The 17,373-nt window shown below is 42.2% G+C and overlaps 2 protein-coding genes across 2 annotated transcripts in view; both read left to right on the forward strand.

Annotated features, from left to right (window-relative positions):
* Window positions 1-804: 804 nt before the first annotated feature.
* LOC308320984 (small ribosomal subunit protein mS23-like) lies at window positions 805-7,428 on the forward strand. The gene is made up of 5 exons (XM_080771741.1): window positions 805-925; window positions 1,602-1,796; window positions 3,225-3,302; window positions 3,528-3,654; window positions 7,164-7,428. The coding sequence occupies exons 1-5, from the start codon at window positions 882-884 to the stop codon at window positions 7,296-7,298; spliced, it is 579 nt and encodes a 192-aa protein (XP_080627867.1). The 5' UTR covers window positions 805-881; the 3' UTR covers window positions 7,299-7,428.
* A 462-nt stretch (window positions 7,429-7,890) lies between these two features.
* Window positions 7,891-17,373, forward strand: part of LOC308321026 (uncharacterized protein) — a 58,063-nt gene continuing 48,580 nt past the window's right edge. Inside the window, exons 1-4 of the mRNA XM_080771803.1 lie at window positions 7,891-8,743; window positions 13,536-13,610; window positions 14,555-14,599; window positions 16,111-16,173. Coding sequence (XP_080627929.1) covers window positions 8,699-8,743; window positions 13,536-13,610; window positions 14,555-14,599; window positions 16,111-16,173 — 228 coding nt within the window. The 5' untranslated portion in view covers window positions 7,891-8,698. The remainder of the gene's footprint in view (window positions 8,744-13,535; window positions 13,611-14,554; window positions 14,600-16,110; window positions 16,174-17,373) is intronic.

A 17,373-nucleotide genomic window follows, 5' to 3' on the forward strand; every position in this document is an offset into this window, starting at 1 on the left:
CGTAGAGGTGGAGGAGCACGATCGAGCACATCTCAATCTCAACCCATACGAGCCAATTGAATTAAGGTATCTGGCCTGAGATCAGATTCTAAAAAATGTCTTCTACATCCTGACGGTTTTCCATTCTGACCCGAGAGATCAGATTAAAAAAATGTCTTCTAACGTCAGTCGCTCTTCGATTTTTCAAAAACAGCAGACCTACAAGCTCGTAGCGCGCCACTCGGTGGCACGACATGATGGCTGCTAACACCAAAATGGGTTTCCGCCCAAAATGGGTTAAGGTATCTGGCCTTACAACCCAGCTGGAGCCAGTTGCACCACGCTAAGATCAATATAGTTAGCTAATAGCTATAACTACTGTATATATATAGGCTAAGATTGAATTTATATGTGTGAGGTGGTGCAACTGGCTCCAGATATGCTACCTTTGTACTTAACTTTAGGCCTACCATAGGCATACCATATTCTGAATTACCAAAAAGAGGACACATGCGCACGTGCACGTGCGCATGCATGTCGTGCATGTGCATGTGTATTGCGTGCGTGCGTGGCACACACACACACACACACACACACACACACACACACACACACACACACACACACACACACACACACACACACACACACACACACACACTACAGACTACACACAGTACACTGAAGTAGAAATAAACTTCAAACGTAAATTCCATTAGGTGGCAGCATTGCAACGTTGCAATGCAAGCTACCATAATAAAACACCAAAGAAGAGTTTCTTCTTCTTCGTCGGAGCTGATGTCGGCTGCCCTACTCTTAGAGTAAGGCCCTACTACACGTTTATCCAGCAGCAATAATAACACACTTTCAATCACTTAATTGTGCTTTCTTTCTACACTAGAATGGCTGGCAGCAGGCTTGAGAAATTTGGGACAATATACACACGGTAAGCCACTAAAGGTTCATAAGGTTGACACATTTAGTTTATAGCTAATCCAGCTATAAATTCGATTAGCATCTGTCTTGTGTGGTGCTGTGAACTCAATACAAGTCTCCTGTCAAGGTTATCAACTCCTCTTCTGCCAAGTTAAATACATACATGGGGTAGTGAACTTATAGCGACGGCGAAGGTTTTTCTTTTGTTTAGTTCTTTAGAAGAAGAAAACATTGTGAGCCATTTATCCCATTAAGGAATTATAGGGTCTCTTAACAGCGCTAACGCTAAGCCATGCATGCATTTTTGTAGCCCCGCAAGCAGAACCCGAATGTAGTAAAGTTTCATAAAAGCTTTATGTAGGGTTCCGAGAGGGGCTAGCATTTTTGTTGCTCTGCAGAACCCCCCGACGTACATTCCAGAACTTGCTTTTATACCTATATCATACCATCATCACAACATAAATTACAGGCCTTTATTGGTACTAATAGTGTCTGTCTGTCTGTCTGTAAATATTGTATAATTTGAATTGTGGACGGGTGGTGTGAATGATTGCTGCTTGCAAAATTGCCCGCATTTGTTTCTATAATGTTTTGAATGATTTTAGAATAAACTTTTATTATTATTATTATTATTATTATTATTGTTATCATTCATGATTTTCAATCACATGGTTGATTCCCTGCAGGGTCCGAGACCTGCTGCGCTCCGGGATCATCAAGCAGGCAGACAAACCCATATGGTACGAGGTGTACAAGGCCTTTCCACCCAAGAGGAACCCCCTTTACGTCAGAACTTACCCCAAGTCATATGGACGCGAGTCGTATGGGAAGAAGGAGGACGCCGTGCCTGACATCTTTTACAAAGAGGACTTGGTTAGAGCGTAAGTATTATTATATTCTTATATTTCTCCCAGTAGTGCTGGCTTTCAACAGCTGCTAAATGTATGCTCTGGATATGGGGTAGCGTATGATGTTAAATATAATGCCAAAAAGAGCGTAGTAATTGTTCTGCAGAACGAAAGGGGATAAAGACCTCTCCTTTCCCTCCTCTTATTTATCAGATCAGGTGGTATCCATTTGCAGTAAAGCTAAGTATCTGGGACATGTGATAACTGACCAACTGTCTGATGATGAGGATCTGTATAGGCAGCGCCGTATACTGTAATTACTGTATGCTCAGGCAAACATGCTGGGGAGGAAATGACGCTCATGTTCACTTGAGGTTAAGGTTAATCTCTTCAATACTGGATGACTCGCCCCGGTGCTTGCCCGTTTTTCCTCCTGGAATTTTCAGCAGTGTATAACTGGATAACAGGATAACTTTGTAATATGCTATTGGCTGTTTGTATTCTTTTTGGAAAAATATAAAAAGATACTCCTGTGGAAAGGCTATATTATTTGACTTATATTGACCCTATATAAACAATGTAGTATTATTTAGTATATGTAAGGTTTTGCCCACTCAAATGGTACCTCGTCAGATAATCCCCACATATCCTACAACAACTTCTGTGAAACAGACTTTACTGTAGTAGCTTTTCATAAATTATATTTGTACTTACTTAGGCTGTTCTGCTGTCATGAAAGTTTATAGTTGGAGAAATTCAAAGTCCAGCCGTCTGCTGTCCAGCCTCTCCCACCCACCCCTCACTGGGGAAAATTCTGGGAGGAAAACAGAAACGGGGCGAGTCATCTTGTTACCCTTCAGAGCATACTGTACTCTCCTCTATACCGCCCCCTTGTGGGTAAAATATAAGAAAGCAAGTTTGTATAAACTGCAGGTTGCCTATAATGATTGCGTGCGTATACTATTGAACAAACCGAGGTGGAGCAGTGAGTATGAATGTTTATTGTAAAATTATGTTTTTATGGTTTAGGGGTGTTTCTTCTCTGTATGTAGTGTTTTATGTTGTCCGTTATTGGATTTTGAGTCTGAACAAATAAAGTTTATTGATTGATATATCGGGGTGGGTACAATTACGAACGAGCACAATTTGAGATGTTTGTAGGTATAAATGCCAGTAGCTCGGCAGGTTTCCGAAACACTCAGACCAGCCCCGTTTGGTGTCGTCACAAACATGTTCAAAGTCACTTAGTCGCACCTTTTCCCTAATTGGGATGCTCAGTTTTGAAGCTAACTGCAACAGATCGTCTTGACCATGTGTGTACTTGCCTAAATGCATTGAGTTTCTGCCATGTCTTGGCTGATTTAGAAATGCATTAAAGAGCAGTTGGACAAGTGTACCTGATTAAGTGGCCAGCAAGTGTATATTTAATGTTTTATAATGAGAATTAATGTCTGATTTTAGGAAATTCTATGAGGTGTATGCGACTGGACCTAGACCATTGGATCTTTCCAGACTAAACTTCGTTTCTTCATGCCAAAGGTATGTCAATGTATCGTTTTTTTATTGAATTAAAATTGCGATAATTAAAGCTATCCATGTAATAAATGGGTAATAATAAAGAATTGTCTTTATTGTGTGTAGACTTTGCAATAGTCCAAGTACTATTATCTTGACGGATTACTGTGTTAATCTTTATTACATGTACCACTGTAAAAATATATAGTTTTTCTTTTTTCTTCTGGGTTCTATTTACATCCTTTTAAGGTTTGTGGAGAGGTACACAGAATTGGAGAGGAGTGGGTCGCTGGAGGAATCCAGTTTGTTCGAGGAGACTGCAAAGGCCCTGCTGGCAGAAGGAGTTGTGTTGAGGAGACGAGACAGAGCTCCCGTGGTGAGAGGCATTCTCCTTATCCCGTTAACCCATTCTGACCTGAGATCAGATTCTAAAAATGTCTTCTATGTCAGTCACTCTTCGATTTTTCCAAAATAGCAGACCTACAAGCTCGTAGCGCGCCACTCAGTGGCGCGCTATGAGCTTGTAGATCTGCTATTTTTCAATAGCTAAAGCATAACATAATGCTAACACCAAAAGGGGTTTCCGCCCAAAATGGGTTAAGACCTGAGGACGATTCTACAAATGTCTTCTAACAGTTTTCTGGAAAAACCCTCATGTCAAGCAGTGTTGTTTTAGTTTTTACAGGACTAAGTACGTGACGTTGACGAACGACACTGAAATAGTTCGGGACAAGACTTGACGCTGACGAGCTAAATCATCTGTTTGATGACTATGACGTTGACGAGATGCGTGCGTGCGTGCGTGTGTGCGTGTGTGCGTGTGTGTGTGTGTGTGTGTGTGTGTGTGTGTGTGTGTGTGTGTGTGTGTGTGTGTGTGTGTGTGTGTGTGTGTGTGTGTGTGTGTGTGTGTGTGTGTGTGTGTGTGTGTGTGTGTGTGTGTGTGTGTGTGTGTCTTATCGTTGACGAGACTAGACGAAAATGTTAGTGGATTGACGAGCAAAGTTTTAAATGCATGAAAATGTTCCGCCGACAAATGCTGCTCTCACTGCTATCCTCCTCTCCTTTCCTCGTTGGTCACGCCCATCACTACACGCATGCATAATGAGAAGTGAACGGTGGGCCGGCCCGGGTGGGGTGGTTGTTTAACCCATTCGGACCTGAGATCAGATTCATACGAGGTTTCCACTGGACACACACTGGTCTGATTAACCCATTCTGACCTGAGATCAGATTCTAAAAATGTCAGTCGTTCTTCGATTAAAAAAGAAATAGCAGACCTACAAGCTCGCGCTATGAGCTTGTAGATCTGCTATTTTTCAATGGCTAAAGCACGACATGATGCTAACACCAAAATGGGTTCCCGTTCAGAATGGGTTAATGTTTATACCGCTGGCGGGCCTCTGGTTTGCGGCGCACCAAATGAGCTTCAGTTCATATGCTAAATATTTTATAAATCAATCGGATTATCACACGATAGACTGCAACATGACGAAAACAGTTGCACTGAGCCATCTCGTTAAAACCCAGCTTGCTGCGATGCATAACCTAATCATTAGGCCTATTATCAAAGTCATAATAGTCACCAACCGATCCATATCATTCTGTAGTGTATGATCTGACCACGCAATATTACAGTCCACTGCAGGCTATTTGATTTACAAAATGATTAGTATTATAACCGCCGTCCCTCTGTGCGGCAGCGGCGCTCCTCGTTATATGTGCCCCATTTAAAATAACAGATCTCTAAGCTGTCGAGACACGCCATGAGCGGGTGCATGGATGGTTTGTAAACTTTGTTTGTTCTTTTGGACACCGAACGGGGACGATACTCGGGGTCTTGGACATATAGCTTCACTTCAGAGGAAACTTAAGGGGAGCTAGTACTCACCACCACTGCAAATGGAATCCATTAGAATGATATGGAAATGGTACATTAACAGTCTAACGTGAGCTACATATATCCTTTATTTCGGCGATAATAGCACCGTTCTCACTCTCACACAGACACTGAACCATGACGGCGCGTGCCGCTCATGCGCTGGCCATGCATTAAAGTGGTGTTCTTTTTTTTTTTAACTAAAACTGGACTAAAACCTTTTACGTTTTCGTCGAATAAAATGACTAAAACTCTTAAGAGTTTTCGTCGACTAAAACTATCAAGGATAGAAATGACTAAGACTGACTAAGACTAATTAAGCATTTTGTCCAAATGACTAAGAGTGACTAAAACTAATAAGCATTTCGTCCAAAAGACTAAGACTGACTAAATTTAAAAAAAGCCTGCCAAAAACAACACTGATGTCAAGGACCCTCAAATATATATGTAATTGGCCGCCGACCCCCCCCCCCCCCCCCCCCCATCTGAAAATACTGTATGTAGTTCCAGTGACCTCACCAGAAGCAAAGATTTGAGTTAAAAATGTTCGCTCTGAAAGAATATATATTCAGAGGTTTGAGCCACATTGTCACGATTGTTCAAAAATAGCAGATTTAGCTATTTTTCAATAGCTAAATTATAACATAATGCTTAGTTAAAACACCAACAGGGGTTCCTGCTTAAACAAATCACAGTTTTCTATTACTGACTTATTGCGCACAGAAGCACAAAACTGATGTTTGCCATGGAGGACAGAGAACGTGTTGCAGCATACTTCTATGAAAAGCCGGAAAGGGTCATAATTCGTGTTCCTTTCCCTGGCAAATTATTTTTTATAGCGTGGCTCCTAGGATGGACATTGGGCACATGCAATATACAATATTATATGTGGCTTTTTGTGTGTGTGTGTCAATATTTTTTTTTACATTTTGTCGAGGGTTTCAGATCCACCATCCCACTGTCCTTCCATATTTGGGAAACACTGACATCATCGATACAGTATGTAATCAACATGATGTCAGAGATCAATCAGGAAAGACACAATGTTATTTGACCCCTGCTGTTACAGATGGCATTTATAAATGGCCTTTGGATAATTATTATGCAATTTTGTACGCAAAAGACTATTTTATTTTGGTAGGATAAAGAATAAAATAATGGGGTCTAATAATCTTCCGTGTGGATCTCGGATGTCATGTTGTCATAATATTTACAACAATAAGACAAGAATCTACTCTTGATGATGGCTTGCCCCCCAGGTTCCATGCTATAAAAAAGTTAAACGTTAAACTCTGTGAAAGACCTTTTTATGCAGCAATTAGCTTAGCAAAGCCTTCTATATAAAATGCTTTACAGCAGTAGTGTAGTCTGTTGGACACTGAATGACAGTGACGTAGACTCCGTGGGGGCGGCGGGGCTCCAGCCCCCATGAGGAATTAGACCTCGGTTCGTCCCCTTTGTACCGCGGCAGGTCGTGACGCGCCCGTTCGCGCAATGCTCGTCTTTGCATTGACTTTGTATGCAATGTAATCGCGCCGCTCTAACCATCCAAGTCTGAAGTCTGAACGACTCTTTTGTCCTCACTGTCCGGGGCAGATGACTCGGTGCAATCATGGCATTTTTTAACATGCTCTTCTGTTTGTAATCTAAACACTGTGCAGTGGGACACGTTTGAAAAGTGTTACAAATAAGTGGGGGGGGGCGGGCCCCCCCATGACGATTATAAAAAAAAATTGTATGCTGAATGATTAGGGATTTTCCTGTTTGTATAGCAGGTTCGTCAAACATTACTAGTCAAGTTAAGCAATTAGACTTCCGGTCAGCGGACTTCAAAATAAGAACACGACGGCATTAACCTTTTAATATTGGGTACATTTGTTGTGTTTTGATGAATAACAAATATTATTATGACAAAGATATAGGCAAAGATGTGACGATATAAACTACAATTGTACCTTACATCTGAACGCCCTCCCCAAAAATGTCCCCTTTTGGCTTTTCTCCTGCAGGTGGCAGCAGAGTCCAGGAATCCAGTGCTGGGGGTAAAGCTGGCAGACACACTGGAAGAGCAGCATGGAGCCGGTTCCGCTGAGAAGCAGGAGGACTCGGAGGTGGTGCACGCAGCACGGACGTCTCCACAGTGACACGCAGCACGGACCTCTCTACAGTGACACGCAGCACAGACGTCTCCACAGTGACACGCAGCACGGACGTCTCCACAGTGACACGCAGCACAGACGTCTCCACAGTGACACGCAGCACGGACCTCTCTACTGTGACACCAGGACAAAATGGTTGCAACCTTTCCTCTGCATTCACACACCCGCTGTGTTTCTGACATGGAGGATGCACTTAAACAATTCTCTCTTAACCCATTTAGACCTGCGGCCGATAAAAAAAAAAAGAAGAAAGTCTTCTAAATACTGACCGTTTTCTGAACAAAAACTCATGTTTCTATGTCGAGGACCCCTGGAATTATCTGTATTTGGACGTGGACCGGACCCCCCCCCCCCATCTGAAATTATGTAGTTCCAGGGACCCCCCCATGGAAGCAAAGATTTGAGTTAAACATGTTCACTCTGAAAGAATATATATTCCTAATTTGCGCCACATTTTCACGAATGTTCTAAAAAATAAATTGCAGATCTACAAGCTCGTAGCGCTGCACTCGGTGCCGCGCTATGAGCTTGTAGATCTGCAATTTTTCAATAGCTAAAATAGCTAAATTATGCTTAAAACACCAAAAGGGGTTCCCCACCCCCAAAATGGGTTCATGTGGAGGGACGGTTGTTTCTTTACAATTTTTATTTTATTAACTTTATTTGTAAATACTTTTTTTGTGTTGTCATAACTTCCAAATAAAAAAACAATAATATTTCAAGCTAATATGGAGCAATACGGCCCACTGTATCTGTCCTGACCTGTACAGACCGGCATGTCAGTCAGTCCTCCCATTGCATAGTGAGTGTCCATGCAATAATCTGTTGAGTCCAAGCGTGTGGGGAAGGCGGAGATGCAAAATGTACGTACTCCATTAGCCCATTTAGACCTGGGAACGATCTTCTAAAAAATGTCTTCTACATCATGACAGTTTTCTGAAAAACTTCTTTGTCGGTGGTTCTCAATATTTCATGTCAAGGACCCCAAAAATGTATATGTAATTGGCCACCGACCCCCATCTGAAAATACGTTGTTCCACCAGGGACCTCTCCAGAATCAAAGATTTGAGTTAAAACGTTCACTCCGAAAGAATATTCAAAGATTTGCGCCACATTTGCGCGATTTTTCCCCCAAAAATAGCAGACGAGTGCCGCGCTACGAGCTTGTAGGTATTTTTCAATAGCTAAAGTTAACATATTGATTAAAACACCAAAAGGAGTTCCTGCCCAAAATGGGTTAGTGCATGTGCACTCCGCTAACTCAGCAGGAAATTGCAGAATTTTTAATTAGACTTGAAGTTACCCCTCCAGTCTCCTAACAGATCACCACTGTTCGTCATGCACCGCAAGTTTCTCTTTTCTTTTTTCTTTTCCTCACAGTTCTAATGTTCAGCCTCAAAGTACTTAGCAGCCACTCCAGATGCCAGCATGTAAGTATGAGAAATGAACAATATGAAGAAGGCATAATAGAGTCCTCAGAATGGGTATATATGCTTCAGCACCATTTACAGTAAAGTTCAGTCTCTGTTGGAAAGAGCGAGAGAGTGTTTACCGGTATACTTCTGCTGTCTGGAATTCAACATGGCATTTTCTTTCATAGGGATTGCTTTATTTTGCCTAATACTCAATCATATTGATAATGTAGAAGAACAATGCCATGCATGTTCTCTCAGTCTTAACTACATGAAGGTCTATGGACAATATTTTGCAAACCCTGTGAGGCTATTTTGCCTTTGTCATTGGTTTGAAAGAAGCGGTCTGGCTTTGATTGGCCCTATAAAACCGCAATTATTTCATTGAAAAATACGACTAGAACAGATATAGCCGCCACCATCAAATCAAACTATTTACAGAGCACATTTAAAACGACTGCAGTCAACCAGCTAGTTAAAGGTAAAGCAGTTCACCAAAAGTGTGAGGGACGAAAATATACATCTGTCTGTGTTTGTAAACAAACATTTAAGACGTACATTTACAGTATAGTGCTTAAAAATGTGCAAGACACGAGCGCGGCCGCGCGCGCTCACACACAATTATAAATGCATGTAGGCTACATGTTAAAAAAAGTCCACATTTTTTATTTATTGAAGTGTCCACCAGTTGCGTGTTATATCTTGTAGCTGTGATTGACACAGTCAAATGCAAGTCATGCTGCAGCGAGACGAACTATAGTATGAGTCTACTGTACTTACAGTACAGTGGTTTTCAACCCTTTTTCATATCAAGGACCGTTATTTATTAGGCATTATAACTTGGAGCCACGGACCACCATTTGATGACGTTTAGCCTCAAACGAAGGAATATTTTGTTATAGTTGACACACAATTCCATGCTGTTGGCAAACGTCGATCAAAACAGCAATCATTCTACATGTTCTAATTGTGTAGACTTCTTGTCAATTAAGTAATGCAAGATGTTTAGCAATAATTTAACTCCTGAGAGTGTAAAATGAACATTCTTTAACTCTGGAGTTCTACACTCCAGAGTTAAAGGGCTGTATTTTGCGTGTCTTAAGTACCAGGTCTTATTCCCTAACTTGAGTAAACTAAAGACCTGGAGGCGTGATCAATGCCATTTGGCTATTCTGAGTGGCCAAAGAGCATTGATCACGTCTCCATGTCTTTAGTTTACTCAAGTTAGGTAATAAGACCTGGTACTTAAGACACGCAAAATACAGCCCAAAGAATCTATAAAGGTCCATTTGGTTACCAACTCTCCGTCATTTAGCATGTGGGACCACCTGGAACCCCCTCGAGGGACCACTGGTGGCCCCCGGACCACTAGGTTGAAAACCACTGGTTTACAATACATAGACCCTATTGCTCTTCACATCTAATAAATCCATGTAGGGCCGTAGAGTGAAACAAGGTCACATGAAAGCGTACAACGTTATGGACTGGAACACGTATTGATGTGGATGTAATTTAGCTATGTTCAATAAATAAGCAGCGTCCGTCCCCCCGTCCCCCCCCCAGCATGCTCTCCATCAGCTGAGTGCAGACGAGGCAATGACAAATACAGGACCATTACATTTTATGCATAGAAATATGGTATTTTAATGAACATCCTTATTATGACCATAGCTTAATCCACCATTTACACTTTCCCGTACGGCGGTTGTTACATGCTGAAAATAGCCGATCTTACAAGCCAGGTCCCAACGCATCGCAGCAACTTGCAGATCTTTTCTGTTTGCCGCGTGATGCGGTCGTACGGCCGAGCAACAAATGAAGCATTAGGACATTGCTCACAGAAGTGTAAGCTAAATCCACTTACCAAGAGCCCAGTGTGGCATATCAATATGCTTGTGCTCTGACTGTCTTTGTTACCCTAACCCCATGCCCTGTTGAAAGCACAGTTGAGATTTGCTGGTATTTTGGGGGGGTGGGGGGGGTGGATAAAAGACAACGAAATGTTCCCAGGCGCCTTTTTAACCAATCGCTTTCACCTCTCACAAAAGCAACACTACAGATGAAGAGTTGCCATGCGTTTTTTTTTTTGTTCCCTCTGCTGAAGAGATGACCTTGACACCCGACATCTCCCCGTTCACAGACAGAGAGACAGAGAGAGAGAGAGAGAGAGAGAGAGAGAGACAGAGACAGAGAGAGAGAGAGAGAGAGAGAGAGAGAGAGAAAACTGTCCATCTCCAAGGCCTCTATTCTGCACCTGCACAAGGAGGAGAAATGATATCGCCACTTTAATGGAATGGGTGATTGTCTGTGCACAGTCAAAGAGAAAGCAATCCTGCGGCTGATAGCTAGGCTGGGCCACTGCCCCTGGCCTAATGAACACGGAGAGAGAGGGAGAATGAGGAGAGGAGAGTGAGCCCCGTGTCTGTCTGGCTGCAACAGTGCACGCACGCTGCCTCTGTATATTCATTCCTGTTGTGCTTATACCCACTTTTCCAGAGTGTGTGTGTATGTATATGTATGGTTGGCGAAAGGGGTTTCAGTGTGGAGTTTGCATGTTCTCCCCGTGTCCCCTAGGGTAGGTAGCCTCTCAAAAACCATGCAGTAATCCTGGTCTCTAAACTGCCTCCCCCTGGCCAGCCGGGGCGCCTGATGGAGGGGAAAGGAACTGGTCGGAATAACGTGTTCCTTCCACGCGCTACGTCCGGCCGGGGAAACTCCCCCGCCCCCTGTCAGGTGAAAAGGTATGAGGTCAGTCAGCTGACCCCCAGGTTGGCAGAGGATGTGTAGCACCCAGGATTACATTAGATAATCGACACTGGGTGAAAGAAAATCGTGTGATAAGAATTATAGAAAAAAGAAAAGCCATTTTAAATTCCAGTTGCACTGCATTCTGTCTGCAGACCGGGGGGGGGGGGGGGGGGGGGGGGGGGAACTACAGCAATCGCACACTGTGAAGTCAAAGGAGACTGGACAGCAGTTGGAACTTTTCCAAGAGTGATTTATGCCTGAGTTATACTTCATTGTGTGATGCTGGCACGCAAAAAAATAAATAATATCAAGACTTATTTTCCAGTCAAGTGATTTTCACTTTTTCTGTCAGAGTCTTGGCTAGGATCCTGGAATACTAAATGATTCAGCTGTGCATAACGGACTCAGACTTGTTTGTAACTGGTGGAATTACATTCATTTCATCTGGTTGACAGAGTTGTAAGAGTTAAAGTGTAATACAAATTAGTACATCATTAGTAATTACAGTTACTAGTTACATCATTTCAAAAGTAACTTAGTTACTTTACTGTTACTTAAACCAAAAAGTAAAGCGTTACTTCAAAAAGTAACTTTTTCGTTACTTTTCGGCTCGGCTCGCCGGTGCCGGTTCCGGCGAGCCGCCCCGCATCCAAAACACTTGGTGGAGAAAATATGCTATTTCCGTGCTCAGACCGAGGGACACAGCCAGCCAACCAGGGACACACATAGTTGTCTATAATAGCACCACTCAAAAAGAAAAACGGGCTCCCACTTCCAGGCCATTCATTCATGCCTTCAGTTCAGTACAGTGATAATAATATACCAATAGCAGGGGGGACTGGTGGTGATTTTTATGATGCTATGTAGGCCTATCAATACATATTTATAGCAAACAACTAAATACAAGTAGGCTACAACCAACAACATGAGGGTTCCATTTCCACTGCTCCAGTGAAGGTTGTATACTGTGCAGATAGGCTGATATAGCTCATAGCTGCTCTTATTGGTGGTGGTGGCAATACTAATTTGAGTCTGGATTTATAAACAAAGTAAGACCAAAACCAGAATTAATATTTGATAATCAAACACACGCGCAAAGTCTCTTTCAGTATCTGTCCGTCTCTCTCTCTCGCTCAAAAGTAGCTAGGCTACGCACTGTCTCACACACACACACACACACACACACACACACACACACACACACACACACACACACACACACACACACACACACGCACCCACGAACGCACACGTGCAGCCTCTTTCAGTGTCTCTCTCTCTCTCTCTCTTTTTCTCTCGCTCGCTCGCTCACATGATGTGCATATACGGCGCACACGACACACACACACACACACACACACACACGCGCGACCGACATAAACAAACACACGGTGGTATAGCCGGTGGGAATGGGATCATCATCATTTGCTGGGACTCAACAACTTACTTTGACTGTACTTTGTGCTGGATTGGAGCAGCTGAAGGAAATAAGGAGGAATATAGCCATTTGCGATATGGGCGCCGCCATGACACTATAGTCAGAGTAAACAAACTTGCGCATCACCACGTGTAGTACACACACACCCACACACACACAAACGCACACACACTCCTCCTCCTCCCCCTTCTCTCCCGCAAGGCAAGCATGACAGTTCTTCTCATTCTCCCCCGATCGAGACTACATGAAAAATAACGGAAGAGTAACGGAATAACGCACCATGTAGTAACTGTAACAAGTTACTGAATTTAAAAAAATAACGCGTTACAGCAACCGTTACTGCCGAACGTAACGGCGTTACTGTAACGCGTTATTTACGTTACGTTACGTCCCAACACTGGTTGTAGCTAGTGTTGATTTTGTTGACTAAAAGTAAATGACAATTTATTCAAAAGACTATGACTAAACTAAATCTAAATTCACTGTCAACACTACTTGTAGTAAGAATCAGAAGTCGGTTTGGTTTGGTTCTCCTGGTATCGTACAGTTAGAAGTGCATTTGACCAATACATTCTGTCCCTAATGTGAACACAGTTTTACATCTGACTGTTTTGCTGTTGCCAGGGTGAACGTGGTCCCTCTGGTTTCCCTGGTCAGAAAGGCATCAAGCTCTATGCCAAAGGTCCAACAGAACTGAAGGTATAACTGTCTGCATCTGTCTGTATTATGATTTTCAACAAATGATACGTAGCTTGCGGAGTTCGTTCAGTCAGATATACTCGAGGGATGTATTCAGTGTTCTGCAGACCCACATGCCGTACGATGACTATAGGTAATCATCCTGCCCTGAAAATTGGGCAGCGTATTTAAGCTCACCTACGTATTCACCTAAGACTGCATATTTCCTGCGTTCCTGGTGTCGTTATGTACTGCTTGCTCCCACCGCCACCCCAGCACCACCGGAGGGCTCTGCTATTGGGGGTGTTATTGTATAGCCTATCTATCTCCCTGCTCTTAACCGTTTTCCCCGCCAAAAAACATAGCCTGCGTTATTTGTCGGGAAGTGACGCTGCCAAAATACGTATTCAGTTGTATAAATGTGTTGTGTGTTAGTGGAAAGGCTACTCACATTAGCTTCGGATGGCTATCTGTTGTTAGCTTAGAGACACTGGACTGCGCCATCTTGATTGCGCACGCACGCTTTCAGTCACTTTAGTCTCCAAATCCCCCTCCCAGGCGGCATTTCATTGGTCAAAACAACGCTTATTGCACAGAGCCTTGGCGGTTGCAGTAATGGTGCCGGCCTATGCTTCTCATCGGCTTGTGAAACAATAACAATCGATCCGACAACACACACACACACACACACACACACACACACACCATTAAGCTGACACAACATCCGGTCGCAGTGTTTTGGATCTTCAAAATAAGGGTTGAATGCGGCGATATCCTGGCGTGTTATTGATGATGATTGTGCCGAGCTGCATAGGGAGAAAAATGTAGCAGAGCCGAACACCAACATAAAATATTATATGAACACTTTTATTCTCATTCTATAATAAATATTTGTTCAATCTATTTGTGAGTTATCTGACTGAAATTGATATATTGGCATTTTGTGTTTTTTTTCTTTTTTTCAGGGAGAACCTGGAGACATTGGAGACAAAGGCTGTCTTGGACAGAATGTATTACAGAACGACACAAATTATACAACAATACTTGCATAGATAAACTCTCCTCTTTTGTTACTGTATCGATCCCAAATGAAATTCCTCATATACTGTATAGAACATTATAAAGCATGTATGGTTATTAGAGTTGCAACATGCTCTTCATGCAGAGAAAGACAGATAAAAAACATCAATGCTATTAAAAAATAAACGCAATTAAGATTAGGTTGGCGTTCTGAAATTGCCTCAATGGCAACATCAATGCATTTTAAATATGTACTGTGGTACAATACTTTGTTATCCAGTACACATACTGTACTACACTCAGTTATTAGACTACTCATTGGTCTAGTTATTGCACTAGGTCTCATTGTGTTACTGTACATACTGTACTGTACATGTATTGCACTATAGTTACTGGAATAGGTCATTTAAATATCCACTGCGCTCCAGTTACTGGACTAATTATTAGTTAACAATCTGTATGATTGCACTACTTAGTGGACTAGTCACTGGACTAATTATTGGTTATTAGACAGTTATCAGACTAATTGCTGCACTAGTTACTGGATTACTGGCTACTAGTGTTAAACTATTTGCTTACCATTACCACAGTAGCTACTGGACTAGTGTTCAACTATTTGCTTACCATTACTACAGTAGCTACTGGACTAGTGTTAAACTATTTGCTTACCATTACTACAGTAGCTACTGGACTAGTGTTAAACTATTTGCTTACCATTACTACAGTAGCTACTGGACTAGTGTTAAACTATTTGCTTACCATTACTACAGTAGTTACTGGACTAGTGTTCAACTATTTGCTTACCATTACTACAGTAGCTACTGGACTAGTGTTAAACTATTTGCTTACCATTACTACAGTAGCTACTGGACTAGTGTTAAACTATTTGCTGACCATTACTACAGTAGCTACTGGACTAGTGTTAAACTATTTGCTGACCATTACTACAGTAGCTAATGGACTAGTGTTAAACTATTTGCTGACCATTACTACAGTAGCTAATGGACTAGTGTTAAACTATTTGCTGACCATTACTACAGTAGCTACTGGACTAGTGTTAAACTATTTGCTGACCATTACTACAGTAGTTACTGGACTAGTGTTAAACTATTTGCTTACCATTACTACAGTAGCTACTGGACTAGTGTTAAACTATTTGCTTACCATTACTACAGTAGCTACTGGACTAGTGTTAAACTATTTGCTTACCATTACTACAGTAGCTACTGGACTAGTGTTCAACTATTTGCTTACCATTACTACAGTAGCTACTGGACTAGTGTTAAACTATTTGCTTACCATTACTACAGTAGCTACTGGACTAGTGTTCAACTATTTGCTTACCATTACTACAGTAGCTACTGGACTAGTGTTAAACTATTTGCTTACCATTACTACAGTAGCTACTGGACTAGTGTTAAACTATTTGCTTACCATTACTACAGTAGCTACTGGACTAGTGTTAAACTATTTGCATTATCTTGAATATTGTTTATTTCAGGGTCTCCCGGGGCGAGAGGGCATCAAAGGACACAAGGGAGAAATAGGAGCCCCTGGACCACTGGTAACACACACAAAATACATCTTTGAAAAAAAGTATTATTGCTTTGAATTCATTATGAACGCTGCGTATGAGCGGTGTCACATTCAAGTAACTTCCACAAACCATATTTTTTCGTTAGCCTGGATAGTGTACTGTGTTAAGCATTGGCCTACAAGACCATGGTCTGGATAGTGTACTGTGTTAAGCATTGGACTACAAGACCATGGTCTGGATAGTGTACTGTGTTAAGCATTGGACTACAAGACCATGGTCTGGATAGCGTACTGTGTTAAGCATTGGACTACAAGACCATGGTCTGGATAGCGTACTGTGTTAAGCATTGGACTACAAGACCATGGTCTGGATAGTGTACTGTGTTAAGCATTGGACTACAAGACCATGGTCTGGATAGCGTACTGTGTTAAGCATTGGACTACAAGACCATGGTCTGGATAGCGTACTGTGTTAAGCATTGGACTACAAGACCATGGTCTGGATAGTGTACTGTGTTAAGCATTGGACTACAAGACCATGGTCTGGATAGCGTACTGTGTTAAGCATTGGACTACAAGACCATGGTCTGGATAGTGTACTGTGTTAAGCATTGGACTACAAGACCATGGTCTGGATAGTGTACTGTGTTAAGCATTGGCCTACAAGACCATGGTCTGGATAGTGTACTGTGTTAAGCATTGGCCTACAAGACCATGGTCTGGATAGTGTACTGTGTTAAGCATTGGACTACAAGACCATGGTCTGGATAGCGTACTGTGTTAAGCATTGGACTACAAGACCATGGTCTGGATAGTGTACTGTGTTAAGCATTGGACTACAAGACCATGGTCTGGATAGTGTACTGTGTTAAGCATTGGACTACAAGACCATGGTCTGGATAGTGTACTGTGTTAAGCATTGGACTACAAGACCATGGTCTGGATAGTGTACTGTGTTAAGCATTGGACTACAAGACCATGGTCTGGATAGCGTACTGTGTTAAGCATTGGACTACAAGACCATGGTCTGGATAGCGTACTGTGTTAAGCATTGGACTACAAGACCATGGTCTGCGAGATTTAATATCACAGCGGACAATAATCTTCCGCGATTTTTGCGGTGAATTAACTTTTTTTTCCCGATAGAATTCTACTTCTACTGAGAAGATTGGGGTTTTAGGCCTCATTTTATTTAAGTAAATGTCATGTTATTTTTAGGGGAGGGTTA

The sequence above is a fragment of the Protomyctophum bolini genome (genome assembly GCF_963924005.1).
Source record: "Protomyctophum bolini genome assembly, chromosome: 9".
Taxonomy (NCBI): Eukaryota; Metazoa; Chordata; class Actinopteri; order Myctophiformes; family Myctophidae; genus Protomyctophum; species Protomyctophum bolini.